This window comes from Melospiza georgiana, chromosome Z (genome assembly GCF_028018845.1).
Source record: "Melospiza georgiana isolate bMelGeo1 chromosome Z, bMelGeo1.pri, whole genome shotgun sequence".
Taxonomy (NCBI): Eukaryota; Metazoa; Chordata; class Aves; order Passeriformes; family Passerellidae; genus Melospiza; species Melospiza georgiana.
This window is the reverse complement of record NC_080465.1, coordinates 72,812,807-72,832,541: the sequence shown is the minus strand read 5'-3', so window position 1 is coordinate 72,832,541 and position 19,735 is coordinate 72,812,807. Positions and strand designations below refer to the sequence as shown.

General features: G+C 41.7%; 1 protein-coding gene across 2 annotated transcripts in view; it reads right to left on the bottom strand.

The window, feature by feature from the left end:
* The window catches only part of CCBE1 (collagen and calcium binding EGF domains 1), a 92,195-nt gene extending 73,935 nt beyond the window's left edge, over positions 1-18,260 (bottom strand). For both annotated transcript variants that reach the window (XM_058043926.1, XM_058043927.1), the window contains exons 1-2: positions 18,156-18,260; positions 17,960-18,040 (exon numbers count right to left, since the gene is read on the bottom strand). In XM_058043926.1, coding sequence (XP_057899909.1) covers positions 17,960-18,040; positions 18,156-18,256 — 182 coding nt within the window. In that variant the 5' untranslated portion in view covers positions 18,257-18,260. The remainder of the gene's footprint in view (positions 1-17,959; positions 18,041-18,155) is intronic.
* Positions 18,261-19,735: the final 1,475 nt, after the last annotated feature.

The following is a 19,735-nucleotide window of genomic DNA, read 5'->3' as shown; positions in this document are numbered from 1 at the left end:
CTTATTTACTTGAATTTTTCCATTCTGTTCATTTTATATATGAAGTTACAGGATTGTCACCATATGGCATGTACCAAAACCAAGAACCTATGAGGCTGCATTACTCTTCCAGAATCTTCCAGCACCCTGAGTCCTCCTGGCAACTAGTTACCAGCTCATGTGGTGGCTATTTCTAAAGAATTAGTTATGTCTGTTCCTAGGACTAAAAGTGCCAGTAACTTGCAAATATGGCAAGCTTGGCAATATTTGCCTTCTTTCTGTTGATGGTCATAATGCCTTTGGTGGTGGCCTGCTGCCATGACTCATGATTGCACTGTTCTTCATTCATTCCCCAAGGACCTAAAAACTAATAAAAAGACCAGAACCTACCCCAAAATCTCTGGCATTTTTGGTAATGACCCTTAAATACAGAAGGCTGTGAGAAAACAGCTCTAAATGTTGGGTTGAGAGTGGAGTGGATGGGTGGGACAGGCTTGCCTTGACTTCATCCTATAAATCTTCATTCAATAGTAAAATCCTACCCATGATAAAAATCATCTAGATGGACCAATTTCTACAAATTATGGAAAATAGAGCCATAGCCACTTTCTTTCTGGCCACGGAGTCATTTAAACTTAGTGGAAATTATGTTTTCAAAGACTCTTCTGTCCTTCTTGGATGAGAGACATACTGAGAAGTTTGACAAAGCAGAGAGCTCATTGTAATAATGCTAATTATCCTGTTTCAGATCCCTGTTTACAGTTGTACAGAAAGGATGTATTTTGTCTTCATGCAGCCTTAAGCAAACCCAGGGTCTGACCCTGCGGCCTCTGGAACGCAGTCACGACTGTTGGGGAGATAACATCACCCATGTCGCTGCTGTATCAGCTTTCTGCTGGCATCGGTTCAGTTCTCCTTACAGCAACAATCTCCCTTTTCTTAGCCCTCAGCTAACTTCCAGCTTTCACCGGTGCCACTGCTGCTTTCTCAGTTATTCCAACTTTGAGGGTCACTGGAGAGCCAACCTCCAGATTAAGTCTTCTCTCTCTTCTTATCTAGTAACGAGAATCTCTGAAAATCACCGTAATGAGACAACCCACTTCTTCACTCTCCTAATGGAAGATAGCAAAGGCAAACTATTCCAGCTTGTGTACCAGCAACTTCCAGGCTGGATTTGAGCAGGCAGCAGGCATACAAAAAGTTTTCTTTTTGCATGTGTCATGAGACATTTAATCCCAAAACTGCCACTTGGAACAACAACATAAAGACCAAAGTTCTGTTCTTTGAACAACATCATGGCTATTACCCAAAACTGTGTCCCTGGAGATACTGTCTAATTGACACTAAAATCTGTTGATCAGGTACTGAGAAAAGCAGACTCAAACATTTCTCCCCACCCTCAAAAAGTAGTGCAATGCCATACTGCAAACTAATAAAAAATTTAATTTTTCAAGAATTTGTGCATGGTCATGACATTAATTCCATTTCAGGTTTTAAATCATTCTGTAGAAAAGACTTGTCATGATTTAGATCCATGAAAGAGACTCTTGACATTTCAAACTCCCCATGTTATCTTGCTCGGATTCAAAAGGAAAAATCAACATTCAGGACTAGACAAAGAATGCTCTGCTCTAAATGTGCATTAGTAAGCTCCTTGGGAAAACCTTCAGTTTAAACACAACTCTGGTTTATAGCATGTATTTTCCATATTTCCTTGTTTTGTTTATTTCCAGGGATATTTGTTCCCTGCTAACAATGACAAGGGAGACGTTCATAAAGAGGCAGCGCCATCGCAGGATGTTGAGCCTATCCATGGAAGTCATTGGGACAAGAGATAAGATTTCCCACATTCACCACGTTCAATAACAAGGCTAAAATGCCAAAAAGGAAGGAGCCCATGATTTTAAGGCACCAGAGGATGACAGTGTGAGCCTGAGGGTTTCCATCCTGCCGAAGCAATCAGTGGTAGAACCACAGGTACGGGTGCAAGTGTGAGGGGTTGAGCTGGTGTCCCAAACAGCCTGCTTGTGCTGACACAAAACACCTCCAGGCTAGAGCAAGCAGGACCACAGGGGGCTGCTGGTTTCTGACATCTAAAGGTGGCACTGGCATTTCCCATGAAAGCCAGGGAATACCCTGGCTCAGCGTGGCCACTAGATAGTTGGCTACATGGCACATATAAAGACACAGTTTTGATGGCTAGTGAAAGCATCTGAGCTATGCAGTAGAAGGAAGGCAGCTCTAAGCTGGTTCTTGCATAAAGATATCTGCAAGCTGTCATCAGCATGTCCAGAATTCCCCATGAAAACCAGTTCCAAATCCAGAAGATTTGTTTTTCACATGAATATGTCACTATATCTAACAAGACCCATGTCTTCAAGCTTAGTACTCATTGTCACTCAAATAAATACATCATTTTTAAACTAGGAGTGCCTTCTACCTTTCCAAGAGGGTTATTGCTTCTTTCCATCTCTAGACCACTTCCCTCTTGCCATCAGGCTGTCCATGTTTCTGAAAGCCTTGTGTCAGGGATGCCTCCTCATCCTTGCAAGTTAATGACCCAATTATTCTTCCAGCTGAGGTCTTGTCAAGGGTTTGCACAGTAGTATTAAAAATCTCTCACAACTACTGAAAAGACTTCACCACGCAGACTGTGGCACCACACTTGACTTTCTTATTTCCAGTTCCTGGTTGTCCAGTAACCAAACCTTTCCCCCTGTGCCTTGCCCAGCTGCTAAGCTTCTCATTTGCAGTGCCATCTCCTTAAAGAGAGAATTGCCCCAACACTCCCACTAGACCAGATAAATCTATTTTACTTACAACAGGCTGTCTGTTTAAAGGATACACGGAACAGCAAATGGTTTAGGTAATCCCTGTTGGGGATCAATTGCTGCCAAGTTTAGACCACTATTTATTTTCTCTCATTTCCAGACATTTAAGTACCAGAGGCGATGATCCACCAAGCAAGAGTGTTAGAAAAGCACAAACATTCCAGCAACTGAATATATTCCTCTAAGAAAACACTGAAGAAATTCTGACTAGAATGACATCTCTGAAGCAGACAGAACGTGCAGTTGTCTCCCCTGTGATGCATATACTTTGGCTGTTCTCAGATGACAGAACAAGGAGCACTTCAGAGCACCTCCTCACAGTTCTGGATGCCCCAGGGAAAGCACTATGATTTTCTCAGAATTCTAACAAGAAGACCAAAGTTTTCAAAGACATAATTCTCCCCTTATTTATTCAAGTTAATGGGCTTTTTCCTTGTCACTGCCATGACAGACTAGTAGTTTCAGGGACGCTTGTCCTGCATCTCTACATTTCCAAATCTACGTGTCCCAGAAAAATTACCCACAATTAATTTTCTGTTAAAAATCAAAATCACAAATGCAGTTTTACATTTATGATCAGATCCATGTCTTTAATTTCCTTTCAGACTCACGGCATGGTACCATGTCACACAGCATGGAACAGGGACAATATAATCCTGCCATGTTCCGATGCTGGTGGGCCTTCCCTCCTGGGCATATCCAATTCCTGCTTTGGCAGACTTACACACTCTCCCCAGACTCCTGAAGTGTTTTCCATCTCTCTGCTTACTTGCTGCACTGTTTCAGCAAAATTACGGTATTTGCAAGCAAATAAAAAAGAAAATTTTGAGGCAGCTTTGCAGGGATCTACACAAAACTTCATGAGTTAAAATGGCACAGTTAGGAAGGCAAAAAAACCAGACCTGTAACAAAAGCCACTGCTGAGCCTTCTGGATAATAAACAAGGGAAAAGAGAGAGTATGCTCTGCCTTGGCATCTGGAAGGAGCAGACTCAACCTTAAAATCAATTCTCTTTTCTACTCTCTGCAGTTCAGAGATGTTGGTAAATGCAGGAGAATTCAGAGAACCAAGAAAGTGATGGAAAGGTGAGGGAATACAGAGCATCCTCCTATTTTACCTGACAAAGGTATTGAACACAGACTTGATCACATTCTAAAATGATATTTGTGACTTGTTGGTTTTGTTTTGTTTTTCACATCAGTAAGTTGAAAAGTTCTACCACATATCAGGATTAACTGCTCCCTCTCAATTCTTTTGTTCCATCTACCTTTTACTTGATCACAGGCAGATGACACACAGGCATTGAACTCCTACCAAACTCAATGGGTTGAAGCATCCAAATGGTTTGATCATCCATCTCTTAGGGCATCACAGGGCTGAGAATAAACTTACATTGATCTTGACATGACAGGGCTAAAAATGCAAAGTCTCATTTGTTTTAGTGAAGATACAATAGTTCATTGAGGATTTCCAACTTTTTAGAATAATTTCATATATGTTATTTATTTATTTAGAAGCAGCCAGAAGTGCAGATCAGCCAAACAAATTGTGCAAGAAACCTGGGTTTTGCTAGGTTTTTGTTGGGGCTTTTTCTCTTGCTGTTTTTTTCCTTTAATCTTACATAACCAACAATCAAAAATAACTTTAAAAATCTATGGTGAGACAGAAGAGTTCTAAAAAACCAGAACTTAATTGCTCATACACAGCAATTGCTGAGTTAGATGATTCATTGTTAAATACAATCAAATTGCTTCATCCTGATGGGAACAGGGAGACCTCACAAAAGTTGAATTTCAGGGATGAAATCTTACTTTCACCATTATTTAAAGCAGCATAAATCTAGAGAAGTTCAATCAAATCCAATGGAACTGTGTCCAGTTTGCACTAGTGATACAAAACTGGTTTTGACTCTAGCTAAATTTTTTGCACACAGGCATTAAACCCAAACACAAAGCATTCATGGTCACTTGGATGAGAGGTTAATTTATGTACCATTTTTATGTGTACACGCTGTCGTATCTCAGGCTAAATTTCTTCCAAGAGAATTCATACTTTGCCATTGCAGACAGCTAAAAGATTGTCAGAATCTTTCTAACTTCAAGCGCTGAGATGGTAAGTTTATAAATAATTTCTTTTTGTTATGGTTTTCAGCCCTATACTGTAAAAGGAAAACCTTAGGGTGGCTAATCCTCCATCTAAACATTGACTTTACAAAGGGAATGGTGAAACATCCAAATGTAGCCTATGAATTACCTCAGAGTAGTTAACACAAAAATACATTGTGGAAAATTTACTCTTTAAGAAGGAAATTTATAAAATGAAGTTGTATGAAAATCAGTATGAAAAAATGCAAACCAAAGGCAGCAGGTGTCTGTGCCTCTCAAAGTCTTCCAAAGATGTGCATTTAGTCTGAGTAAAGCAGGCAGATAATCTGCAGTGCTCTATGTATCTGCTACCAAATAATGAAAAACATCTTGCATCTGCTCATAAAACTTGTATTTCAGGAAGGGCTGCAAAAGAAATGTTCTGCCCAATAAACTAAGCTACATTTCATAAAGGTATCACGAAATGTCTCAGAGAGTCAAGTGGGGAATGTTTTCCTACAATACAGCAGTAAAAGACAGAAAAGCATCTCCAAAGACAAACAACTTCATTTTGTCTCCAGGAATAAGGAAAAACTTGGAATGATTTAAAATCTGCTGTTTAGTCCATTTAAAAATAAAACTTATTTCTAATAGAAGCTAGCATCTACTTCTCTATTTACCAAGACTCTGCTTCTCCAAATAAACCTTCCTCACCATCAAACTTTTTCATACATACAAATGGGCTTAGGTACTACATTTTTCCTTCCAAATAAATCAGGATTAAGGTAGCTTTTTGTTCAGATTTTGATATCCTGCTGCAAAACACCAAACTGACACTCAACTTCCAAACCCATATTTTGGGAGTCTCTTCTTATCTCTGCATTGTCATCAGATAGTTTGGGATGATGTAAGGATACATGGTTCAAGTCTTCCCCACAGCAGCCTGATAGGGAAATTGGGATGTGGTTAGGATCAATTCTAAAACTTATGTTCTCAAGCATTTCCCACAAATATCAACCACATGCCTACAGAGCAAGACATCACACAGCCATTTCCAGTTCTCTGCTGCTTTGCAGCTCTTTTCCACATGCATCCCATTGAAGCAGGCAGGATATTAAATCTTTTGAAACACTTAATCTTCTCACAACTGAGACTGGATTTCAGTAATAAACACTTGCTGTAATTTTTCATCCTTTGGGCCATTATATTTCCAGGAAGCAAGGTCAAGATGGCATTTAATAAAAGGATTGCTAGATTTGTTTGGTTCTTTCTTCCAAAAGAGGAGCCTTACAGAGGCAAGCAATAAATGGAACAATATGGAATACAGCCAGGATCTTCAGACCTAATACACAATTAAGAGGAATCTGAACACAGGAAAGTTTTCCCTCTAATTCCATCCTGAATATATATTTGTCCTGTATTAAATCTTTGTCGAGTCCTTGAGGAAAATTTCTTGGAGGAGTTTTCTTTTCATTGGAACTACTTGTAAGTGTAATGACTGTAAGGTCAATGAAAATGTTTGAGGTCTACTTTTACTGGTACTTAAAAATATCCAGAGGTCTATACTGCAAACAAGGATGTATAAATAAATATATGTGTATTTTTGCCATTGTTGTTCCTGACTACTTGTTTTCTACTGCTATTTTCACTCTGTCACAGTTATTTTCACTGGAGATGTTCCAGTGATGTACCATTAGCTTACTCCCACTGTGGAAATACTCTGGATACTTTTGAAACATAAGAAAACATCTCAAAAATCTAATTTGTCTCTTGGTGGGTATGAAAAAATATACTTTTAAAAATGTGCATTTTTTATTCTTATCTTGAACAGTAGTATTTTGTTGAACTGAAATGACAGCAAATCACTAAAGTAAAAGTCTAGCAAGTTACTTGAACATTTGATTTACAACAATCCTCTTTGCTGTAACAGGAGTGCTACATCTTCAGCATAAGATTTCAGGTTCTCTTTGTGCCTCTCTCTCTGTGAGGCATAAATTAGGCTTTCCCCTCCATTTTATAGCTGAGAATTAGGTAATACTGACATCCTATAGAGAACTTTAGTGGGTAACTGAAAGCAGAATTTGGCATGATACAGCTCCTTGAGGAGCAGAGAAATGAAGCCCAGGACCTAGAACTCGACTCTTGGCAAGGCCCTCCTAAGGTTAAACCCTGCTGCCTCCCTGGATCACAGTGCTCCCACTGATGTAAATCTGGAAGGGCACTGTCCAGGACCCTTCCAGGCACGGTCAATAAAACCGCAAATTCAAGTGTGGGTCAGTGCGAGGACAACAAACAGCAAAAACAAGACTCTGGCCAAGAATCTCTGCTTGGAAAACCAGGCAGAGAATTCGCTTTGTTGGTAAGATGCATTCAATCTGCTTTAACATCTTTCTGCATTCTTTTTTTTTTTTTTTTTCATGGAATGCTAAGAATAATTATGAAGAATTCCCCAACTGACGCACTTTGGTGTAGGTCCAGGGAAGTCAGCAGAGCTGTGGAAATGCAAACCTCTGCAAATCTTTTCATACAACCTCTTTAGTGCCCATGCAGAGACCAAGAGAGACATCGTTTAACAGAGGTGAGCTTCTAAGAAAAATCGAAAAGGGGCCAGTCCTGCAGACACAATCATAAAATGTTCTTAAGCTCCTGTGCCACATAGAGAAATTTCTGCAGGAAAAGGGCCTAATTTAAGATCAAACACAAGGAGAAGGTTTGATTGCACTTTGAATTTACTTCAAGCCCAGAGGAGATTCAGGAATACAGGTGTGTCTTTACAAAATCTTGTGCATAAAGCTCTTTGCTGAGGTTATATGACAGCAAAAGTTCCATTTCTCTTTAAGTTCTAAAACTAAGAGGAAATATTATGTTAGCCTGCTGTGAAGCAAGCTTTCCCTTTCTCCTCATTGACCATAAACACTGAAAAGAACTGGTGCCTGAACTCCTAAAGCAGACTCCGAACAGAAATATCTGAAAATTGGGAAGTGTCAGATTGTCCCCATTCCCTCTGTCATCCCTAATTTACTGTGCATTGATGGAAGTTAGAAATGTAGGGAACTGAAGTGTGAACTGAGCAGGGCAACACTCTTTGAAGTAGCATGTCCAGTATCTTCTGGTTCGCTACTAGACAAGCTAGAAGGTGAGCAGGATAAGGTAGAATTAAAATGAATCCCACATTCTCTATTTCTAATTACATTCCCCATTCCATTTTATGTTTCTTAATTTTAAAATGAGAAGAGCTTGGAATGAATACTTTTGCATGAAAACTCTAAAAAAAACCCCAAACCCCATTAAATTAAAAACAAACTAACCCCCACAAACCAAACAAACTCACAAACAAAACAAAGAAACAAAAAAACTCCAAAAAAACAGAGAAGCAAAAAGTCCCAAATGAAACCAAACAACAACAACAACAACAACTAAACAAACAAACAAACAAAAAACCCATAAAAAACCCCAAAAAACCAAAAAACAACCCAAAACCACAAAGCCCCCCCAATGATCTATTTGCAATAGGCTCCTTATCTCTCCAGGCAAATCCAGTAGAGTAGGCATACACTTTCCTCGGGAAAACAAAACAAATAAAAAATCCCTAATAAGATTTTAAAATTCAAATATGCATCAAAATAACCTTCATATAAGCAAACATATTATTTGCATACAAGCAGCCCATTAAGTAATACATCAAGAAATCAGTGTCTGAGGCACCACTTGCCCTTAGACTGTCCAGGCCACTGTGCAGACCAGCAGCTGGGTTCATCATGCTACAGAATTCCAAAGATCAGCCCAGGCTGCCAGCATTGTCTGTCTCCCACTGCTCCTTACTCCTGCCTCAGGAAGCCGCAGTTAAAAGCACATATTCCCAGTAGGATTAAGCACTTACCAAACAGTAGCTCTAGTCCTGGTCCCTCAAGCGTCTTTCTCAACCTCCAGTTCTCAATCACTAAGAACTACCAATAAACTACCAAAAACCCTGTTTTCACCTGTTTTTTCCCTCTTTGCACATATAATGTTTTAAAGATAAAATAGTTTTCCGTTTGGCTATTTTTGTTTCAACTCTCCAAGGCAATAATCTCTAAACGAAGGGGTTTTGTCAGAATTCCAGAGAGCAGTGTTTAGGAAATGACACCACAATTTTGGTGCAGCTATGATAATAAACTCTTTAGTGAAAATTGAGTATGATAATAACATCTTATTGAGTAGGCAAGATGTCCGTTTTACAACATACATTTAAAGTGTTGAATCTGATCACAGAAATATTAACATTCCGCAAAGACACTGGAGCTCTGGGCAGGAACAGAAAAAATGCATCCAATAAAGTAATTTTCTCTCTCTTATACAGAATTCTGAGCACACTTTTTTCCTGGATGTACTTTCACAAATTTCTATATTTTCAGCATTCATCCATTTCTCATGAGATATGATAACACTTTCTGTATTTCTTCATCCATTTTGAAGACTGTGCCGTACAACTTCTTGGACATGCACACTTTGTTACAGAGAATTAGGTGGTTCAACCTTCCTCCTTTACAGCTGATAATGAGATAATGAAGCCAACATGAACACTCCTGCTTTATGCTGGAAGCTATGCACCAATAATTTTCCCCTAGAAAGATAAATAATGTGTTTTCTAGCCCAGACGAATATTGTTTTATATTTCTCCAAACTCACACTCTACAACAACTTGCCATTGACCTATAATATGCTTATTCATTTTTCCAAAAATCATCCACTTAAAAACTTGGATTATAGCTTAGATTTTGCCTCTCTTTCCCACTTAAAACACTATGTCTACACCACTTTATCTCCCAGTCCATTTGAAAAGGAAGGAGAAAAATTCTGTTTAATGTGTGTTTACTACTAAGTGGCTGCTGAAATTAATACAGTTAGTACAAACACTGTGTATTTCACCTCATTTCAATTACAGCACAGATTGTCAATTAAAATGAATGTGGTTAGAGCTTGAAACTAACAAAGAAACTCAGAAGAAATTATTTACAATAGCTGGATGTATGCTAAATGCTTGATGGTCTTGTACTTCATTTTTTGAACCAGGATCAGCAATGAAATCAACACAACACAATGGAAAACACTCTTTAAGGGAGAAGGATTTTCCAAACACTAAGTTCTGAGATTACTGTCTAAAAGAGAAATTGTTTTTCTCCTCAACTGTTAAACAGAGCTACTCTCACGGAGATGCAAACAAATTGTTTTTTTTTTACTAGGCCAAGAAGAAATCAAGTCAGGACTGCATGGATTCTGCTTTCCATTGTTTCTGCTTACAATTGGAACCACATAGAAGAACTGGCAAAGTTGAGCATCAGGGTGACATTTGCTACTGTTAGTTTATAAAAGAAGCTCCTATTAGTTTGAAAACTGAAACCAAGCAAGCAGAAAATGGACAACACATAAAAAAAAAAATCTGAGCAGACTTTGGGGAAAGCATTTTTTTACTGCAAATCAAAGTCAGCTTTGCTTATTTGGGCTGGTGGGCACAATCAAATAGAGGAACCCTGGAGTGATCCATATGTATGAGATGTAAGCAACACAAGGTCTCCAGAGAGGAGAGACCCATCTCCCTGTCACTGGCTCATGACAAAGCCCTGTGCCATCCCCAACAGCTCCAGGTGGAGTGACATGGGTACTGAGCACTCAGCAGTGACTCACACTTTGAGGCAAAAGTCATCTCAGGACTCAGGGCACTGGGGTAGAGGCAAAACCAAAATATTAAACTCAAGACTGTGAGAATTCACCACAATCCCAAAAGTCACCACAACCCCAAAATCACACCTGCCCAAATGACCAGCCCTGCACAAGAGTGAGCATAATTTGAAATGAGATCTATCCCAGGTACAGGGTAACTGCTTACTGTACATCAACATCAGGCACCTCCCTTATACCTGCTTCGTGTGACCTTGTTCCCCACATACAGTAATTTCCCTTCCACACATGCAATGACAGAAAAACAGAACTGCACAGCAGAGGTCTCAAAAACCCTGTTGCTCACACGTTCTTTGTACTGGGCAATGGTTTTCACAGCAGAATATGGGCAATCCTGTTTTACCTGGGATCTTTAGCAAGCCTGATCTACTTTTCCACAGGTACCTTAAATATTTCATGCTTAACTTCTTCCAAAAAACCTCTTTGCTATGACAAGGAACACAGGCAATCTGAACAGAGTAAGGACTGAAGGGAAATTTAAATATCTGCCTGTAAGTTGTCCCTCCTGCCCCTGCACAGACACACACTTTACAGAGAGGGACAGAGAGGGAGAGAGATTTTCCAGACTGAGGAAGGAAGGAAGGGGAGAGGCTGTCAAGGGAAGATGCATCAGGGCCTGTAGCTTAGCTCCAAATCTAGCTGGGAGAACAGGAATCCTCCCAGGAGTGCGTGCGTGTGGGTTTTTGTCTGATTTTGGCTGATGTTTTGTTTTTATGGGTTCAACTTAAATAGAAGCCTGGGAGCATTTAAATTATACTTCTTTGGGGAGTGATTACCTCCCTTCTGTCACACACATATCTGTCACACAAACCACCACAAAGACAGAATTTTTGTCTTTTTATGGCTGAATCAGTTCTTTTTTCTGCTTGCTCCATGCCCCTGGGTGTTTTGTCCTTTCTCTTCACTGTTGCTCCATATCTTTATCCTTCCATTCCTGCCTTTTCTGTCTTGCCTGTTTTGTCTGCAATCAGTACAGCACAACTCAGCTCAATGGGTGTCTACCACAATGGGAGCAGTAATACAAGTATTAATAACATCCTGCTGTTAGTAGGAGAGACTACAATCACTTTTTTAAGGACAAAACAGCCTGACCTTAGGGAACATATACAATACTTAAGATAATTACAAACGTCATGCTCCCTTTGGCGGCCTATTTTTATTACCTATTTCGTATCAGGCATGGGAGGCCCTGGGGCTACTATTTTGTTTGTCTGGAGTCTCTGAGCTAGACGACATGGCCAGCAAAGTCAGTTCATATTTAACCCTATATTCTGTAGATGAAAACCATAATGCAAAGCACCTGGGTTTCATTATCAATCAAACCACCAAGTAGGGCACTTATCATAAAGCTCTTGGCTTGCGAGTTCTAAAATTCTCCAAACTGCTTTGATGTGAACATCAAAAACTCCTGGCCTACGTGAATGACCACTTGCCTGACCTCATCCTTTAATTAGCACATTGTTCCTGAGAGCACCACTCACAGTAATTACGCAACGTTCTTTAAGACCATTAATTAAATTGTTTCATTTTGTAGTGAATTGGCTGTACAGAGGAGACACTGCATAGGAAACCCACAGGAGCACCAGGTTTTGCTGCAGGAGTCTCTGCTGTAGCCAATATCATCCACATCTGCTGAGATCTCAGGTGTCCCTAACACCACCAAAAAGCAGAAATAATTTGGTTTCTTATTCTTAGCACCTGAGACAGAAAAGTGACACAGAAAGCCACGGCCACCCAAGTGTAGTGTGGAAACCTAAAGGCAGCTGTATGGCATTGGTGTTACCCTTAACCAGCAGATATTCACAATGTGTCTCAGTAGCTATGAGCAATCTGTTCCTCTGGCAATCACAGTGAAGAAAAATGAATGAAACTCAGGGCTGAATGCAGTCAGAACCATACAGCTTGAAGGTGCTACTTCCAAAGCAATAGTGAAAAAAAATCTAGGAAAGCAAGAAGAATCTCTTGGCACCATTGTAGCCTACACTGTTTTGTAAGAAAAGAAAAAAAGTACTGTATTGAAGAAAATTTTGTTCATAGATATGTATAAAGTTCTACCTGTGATGACAATTCCCTGGAAGATTTTTTTTTAATATGAATATATATGTATATTCTGTATGCATAGTTTTCTGAAACCAATACAAAGTTTGAAATCATATTGTCTCTACATTTTCAGCAAAATTTTACTATGGAGTGTATTTCCCTTCAAGATAACTGGAGACTAGGCAGTAGTTTGCTCTAATCAGGTTAGTTGCTTGTTTAACTGTTATTTCAGTTGGGGCTCTTTCAATGATACAGAATAGTCAGCAAAACTTCAGAGAGGAAATGCAATAAAAACTATAAAAAGGAAATTTATGAAAAGTAAAGTCAGAAGATAAGATGACCAAAGATTATCCCTGCTTGCTCCAGCTGAAAGCTCCAAAACTATATACAGCATTTTTTCCTCATGTTGGAAAGCTCTGCTACATGCTTGCTAAGTATCTGGGAACCAGGAATTGCATATGGTCCCCAAGGGCATATTAGTGAAAGTGCTGCTCTTTGTGAAACAGCTACAATCCAACTTCTTTGCAATTACTTTTATCTTTTAAGAATGTGCAAAATTATACAGTCTATAAAAAATAGTAGGCTTCACCAGCAGTATCAGCATTGAAGAGGGTAAAAAGAAATGCTTGTGATCTCTGTTTAGCATCAGAACAAAGTAGGGCATAAATATATATGCATTCTCTTTCACAATACATTTGAATTGTCTTTTTTTTAGGAAGTGTAGAACAATTTTTTACAGCATAATTTAAAACCTGAAGTGCTGGAAGGACTTATGCAATATACTTGTAGCTGCTAACTATCAGATGAAGAAGCTGACAACCTACACTGAAATGTGTTAGCCCTATTTAAAAGATCTTGCTTGCAAAATACCAAAAAAAAGTTACAGATTAAGTTCTTAGCCAAGATTTAAGTTCCTCAACATGGAGCTTGCTTGGAGATATATATAAAGAGTTGGCTCATCTTTACAAAGATTTCACCATCATTAGCTAGAATTGTGCCCAGCACCCTAATTCTAAACTGTTTAGTCTCCTTGCTGGTCTGCAGAAGGAAGGACCAGGATGTCTCCATCACTATATACACAAAATTAGGGTATGACCTGTCCTTGCATGCTTCATTTTCAGCAAAAAATGTAGGAGACTACTTACAATGATGCCAGAGAAAGATGGATATTTTCTCTTACCATATCAATAGTGTATTTGTTTTAAAAATACTCAGTTTTGCCAACCAATTTAGACTAACAGTTTCATCTGAATAAAAGAAAAAGAAACCCCAAATCTTCCCTTCGCCCATGAAGGCAATGGGTAAAGTGTTCGTCCCAGATGTGCAGATCCAGGTTCAAATTTTCACCTCCCTGATTTACGGCTGTTGGTTTCCTTAATTTAACATTTTATAAAAATTTTCTGAGGAGCAGCAAGATTATTTCTTTCATGTCAACTTACAACAATATTTAAGTGTCTAGTAGGCAAGGAGATGGGCATAGTCGGGCAATAAAAATATTCTTGTTTTCCCACATTTCATGCTTGAATCTTCCTACAGCTTCTAACAGCTTCCCACTAGAAAATGTTTCTAAGTACACATATTGAATAATTCTGAATAATTCACTACACTCTCTGAATTCTAACTGAGTAAAATATTTAGCTCTCCTAATGTACAACAGTTACTGTGGCAATCATGCTTGTTGGTTTTTAAGAAGGGAGAAACTGCAATTAATAAATTGTAATAGATTAGATGTTGATCCTCCTGAATTTGGAAGTGACATAACCACTACCACTCCCTTATGGGAACACAGGTCCACACTCATGATGAAGCAAGGAAATACCTGCCCCAGATGCTGCTTTTCCGTCTGGACCAGAGCAAAAACATACAGAAGCACTGTTTAAAACGGAAATGAAGGAAGGACTGTAATGAAAGGACTACTGCAAGGATGCACAAACTGAACTGTCACAGGCACTGGAGAAAAATGCAACATTTGTGTATTTTTTTATGCCAACAAAGTCTGTATGAGAGTGAAATAGGTTAACATCACATCCAAACTGGAGAAGACAGTAACAAGGCAGTGGGGCTTCATATTCTCATGCTGCCCAAATTTCCTAAAATTTGATTAATTTGGCATACAGTAGGAATTCAAAGTCTTATTGGACCATACTGCTATCAATAAATCTGCAGAAATTCCTCTCCATACCTACCTGATGGGGACATCAGTACTGGGTACTTTATGCAGTTACATACAAAAGTTTAAATGAGATTTCCACACAAAAGATTTTGTATAAGCTCCCTCTCCTTTTTGCATCTGTTCTTTTGTACTCTTATGAAAACAAATACAGAGGACATATAAAAAAAATCACAAATCAAACTAAACCAAGGGCCAGACTGCACACATTCAAAAGAAAAAAAATGTCTGATTGTGTACGTGGTTGCTATGACCACAGGGAAAAATGCCAGTATATTCTCAGTGCTTGGCCCCATTTCTGGCTTGGTCCTCTACTTGGATCATCTTTAATCATAAGTAAATCTGGTTAAAAAAAATAAAATCAAGAAATATTTTTTGTGATGAAAAGATGCTATTTTTATTGAAGTGCTCTAAAAACATGCTGATTTTCATGACAAATTCCAGCAGGAGGAATAAAAGGATGGTATTACTTTCTATCAAGCATTTTGGTCAGGAATTTTGATATCTAGCTTCATATGTATTCCTTATTTTATTTAACTAATTTCACAACAAATTATCAGTAGTGGTGCACGTTGCCTTATGCCTGATGTGTTATGATAAATTTTGTGTCAGTTTGTATAATTTCTACACAAATGGTACTTTGACCTAGAAAAGAAGTTAGGTGTGTCTGCTAATAGTAAATAGAAGCTGACATTAACTATCCTGTTATCTACCTCTAACAATGTACATAAATTACATAACTATTGTCATTATGAAATACTGTAATAAAGATGTGTAGGAAGATAAAAAATGAAGTGTTGTAAGAATAAACTATAGAACAGCAAAACCAAGTTTATCTGAAACCTGGAGTGAAAGCTCCTAAAACCCACAACTGAGTTTCTACCAAGCTGAAGTTCTTTAAGAGCTGGTTGTCATTCCAGAGATGAAAACTGAATCCTTAAGCTCCTGAATGTCCTATGAAACAAAATCCGCCTTGAGGCACCACAGGATTAGTCAACACTTGCAAGTTTCCTGTTGTCTTTTTAACAGCCTCAACCTCAAAGTATTAATGAATCTTACATTAAAATGTGTTCTGCCAAGGGTTATCCCACGTGCCTGCTGAGAGCACACCTTGCTACCGGGAGCAGTGGGGTGCCCCTGGGGTTCACCACCTGGGGCGGGTGATGCTGCAGGTCCTTGCCAGGGCACGCCACAGCTCCGAGGGGCAGGACTGCCAGCTCAGGTCAGTGCTCGGTGCAGAGCTGCTCCCTCTCAGAGTTGCTCTCCTGCTCTTGTGCATCTCTCATGAAGGACACCTTGCAGGGTGAGGAATGGAGCCCTCACCCAAGCCTAAAGGTTAAAAAGACATGATTACACAGAAATGGGGTTTTTTTCTTTTTTAAAGCAAGGGAGACTTGGAAGTCATAGATAAAGAAAGTGCTTGAACTAAAACAACCAAGAAGTCAAGGCAGCAATTTCCAAATTCTCATCCACACAGACTGTGCTGATTTGGGACAGTGAAAATCGCTTGGGATTGTGCAGAGGGAGAGCTGGGGAGGGAGGCCTGTCACAACCAGAGCCCAAAGGTCAGAAATACCTCAGGAAGGATGAAAGAAGTGGGAATTGGCAGCTGGACAGAGTCCTGCTTTCTTTGCACAGTGGTCCATAGCTGCCAGTGGAGCCTGTGTAGTCCTCGTCTGTCACACACAAAGCAGAATCACTTTCCTCAGATGGATTTTGGGACACGTACAAAGGAGGAGGATGGTCATGTGTGTACTGTCTTATGCAGCTCCCACTCTGGCTTCTTCAATCAGTAACTCCCCACTCAGAACTGTCTTGTCCACCCCAGTGCTCTGCCCCCAAACCAGAGAAATGCTGCAGCTTCAACCAAGAACTTGCAAAACCTTCACTGTCCCTCTCCAAAATGTGTTGCCACTGGGTGCTACAGAGCTGCTTGTAAGAGGGCTCTGCCTCACCTTCACAGAGAGAGGAGAGAGAGAAGATAAGGGATGCAGGGAAGGGTGGTCTCTATTCCCTGCACAGCCCTTCCCAGGGACTGGGGGGAAGCTAATGCTCCTAAGAACTGGGCAGTGGCAGGACACTGTCCCAGGTGTCCGTGTCTGCCAGAGGGCATGAACAAGCCCGAGAGCATGGGAGAGGGACAGCACTGCTGCAATGTTTGTCTACAGCTCCTTGGAACTAATGCCAAACAGAAGAGATAGACACTCTCTGAAGAGATGGACACTCTCTGTAACACTTTCTACATGTGTTACTGTATTTTTGGTGTACAGAAGTGGCTCCTTGTCACACGCAAGCATACACACACAGGCAGAGCACAGTTGCCTCCACAAAGCAGCCTCTCATAAGAAGCAGCTTTCATACATGAAACATCTCGTCTGTGGGGATGAGGCTAACCTGAGGGCATCAGTGAAGGGATAGGTGTGTGCTCATACTTTGTGTACAGCTCTTCAAAAAAGCACATCCACTGTCAGTTACTGACAGTTCTGGACAGCTATCATCATTAAATAGATTACGTTTCTCAAACACATAGCTGAAAAATGAAAACTCGTGGTTAGATTAATCTTTCAGAGGCCTCTGCCGCATTTCTCCCCCATTGCTGAAGAAGTTACCCATTCTGAGAGTGATTCATCTACCTAACTTCAGATACGTTTTGTGAAGCACAAATCCAGACGATCTCGCTGATTATCCTGTAACTGATGCAGCTATAGCTCCCATGTGGTCCCGGACACCCAGGTCAGAGGAAGCCTCTCTCACCGTACCAAAACTGTCTGTGGCTTCGGTACAGCAACGAGAACCACACGCGCCCTCTCTCTCCAGCGATGTCTCAGAGGTGACGTTTGCAGCGAGTTACCGAAACCCTTCCCTGGGACAGCCGCAGGACTTGCCAGGGGAGATGCGGAACGCGGGAGGGATGTGACCAAGTTACCTGCTCGCGGTCCACGGGGTCGTGGGAACGCCGGGCTGGGCTAGCACAGAGCAGGGGGGAGACAAACAGCTGGCACAGCTGCCGTCCCTGCCTCTGACACTCATACGCGTGTGTCCCCCCCGCCTTCCCCGCGGGCAGCGAGTCCCCAGCCGGGACACGCGTGAGCCCCGCGCCCCCTCTGCCCCGGGTCCTCCGCGGCTGCGGCGCTCACCTGAAGCAGGTGGTGAGCTCTCCCGTGGGCTTCAGGCAGGGGTACCGGGTGGTGGCGATTTTGTTCTCGGAGCAAACCTCCCTGCAAGGCGGGGAGTCGGAGTATTAAAAAAACCCCACAGGGTAGGAAAAAAGAAAAAGAAGGTGGTAGATGGGGAGGACACGCACAGAAGCAGCCTCGCTATCGCAACACCCACCTGTCGCCGTCCTGCGGCTCCTCCCGGTAGGTCCAGGCGTGTCCCAGCGCCAGGAGCAGCAGCAGCCGGAGCGGGGCCAGGCTGCCGGCCGGCCGCCCCATCGGGCCGTCGCTCCCCTCCGCGCCGCGCCGGCTCTGCCCGCCCCGGCCGGCGGCGGGGCTGCGCCGACCCGCGCTCCTCCCGCCCCGCCGCGGGGCCGCCCCCCGCCGCCGACAGATGTGCCCGCGGGGAGGGGCCGCGCGCGCCCAGATGTGCCGGCAGATGCTGCCCCGCGGCGGGGCGGCGGCCAGATGTGTCAGGGTCGCGGCAGATGTGCGGAGGGAGTGAGGGGACATCAACACACAGCCCCGCAAAGCCACGCTCCGCTCCCGACCCCCCGGCTGCGGGCAAGGCAGGGGAGAGGGGGAGAAGGGTGCCCGCCCCAGGGTGAGGGGGACGGAAAGTGGTGGAAAGGTCCGGAGCGGCGGGGGTGATCAGCGGCTCTCGGTGCACCACCACTGATGCTTTCCAGATTCGGCTTTATCTCAAATCTCTTCCCCAAAGGAGCAGAGCAGTTCAAAGCCTCTCTGCTGCGACGGCTGTTTATCCTTGTGTACAGCTGCCACTTCCCCACCATTTATAAAGACGGAGATTAATGACAGCAGACTCCGACAAAGCAGCGCATCGGGTCCGGCCCGCTGTACCATATCCTGTTTTCACGGTTAAGCTGCCTGGGACCAGGGGAGCGAACCTGCAGAACCACCGTGCCTTTGCAAACGGTTAAGCTGCCTGGGACCAGGGGAGCGAACCTGCAGAACCACCGTGCCTTTGCAAAGTGTTGGGCAGATGCATTGGCTTTAATCACCATGTAACTTCTTACAGGTACCAGAAGCTCCAGGGACATGACAGAGTGCGAATCAGCCTTTCCAGCACTTTCACCTGCAGTGTAAAAGACCTCATTTTGCAGTCAAAAAATCAGGGAAATGTGAGCAATGGGTTGTACTCATATATCATTACAGCCAGAAAGTCAGGGTTATGCCAGGAGCTGTAATTCCTCTGTTAAACCAGCACAGGAGTAATAAAAGGGTGTAAGATTGAGAAACACGCTTCTATTATTCTCCCTGTTGCAGGCACCATTTAAACAAGTAATTTCACCATTCTGCGCCTCAGGTTCTCATGTCTCTGAGGAAGTTTCTGATAACAAAATAAATAAATAAAAATGCAGATCCCCATATATGAATCAGCTATGATTAAACTGTTAATCCCTTTGGTATGCTGTACAGTACTCAGGAAAGAAAAAACCTAACTATAGATGAACTGGGAAATTATCGGATTTTTGAGTTGTTTTTCCTTACTTGCACATCATCCACTGTCTTCATGGTCTGCCGACTGTGCTGTGAACTGCCAGCTTCAAGGTATTTCCTCTAGGCAGCACTGCACACTGTCTGTGCTACTGTGCTCAGTTAAGCAAAGGACTGCTGCACGGCAGACTTTTTTCCCCCATTTGTTTTAGCTTTTGCTCTCAAGAAGATGTTTCAGATGTTTATTCTGTCATAATTACTTCTTTTTCCTTTATACAAATAATGAGTAAGCAAAGGCAG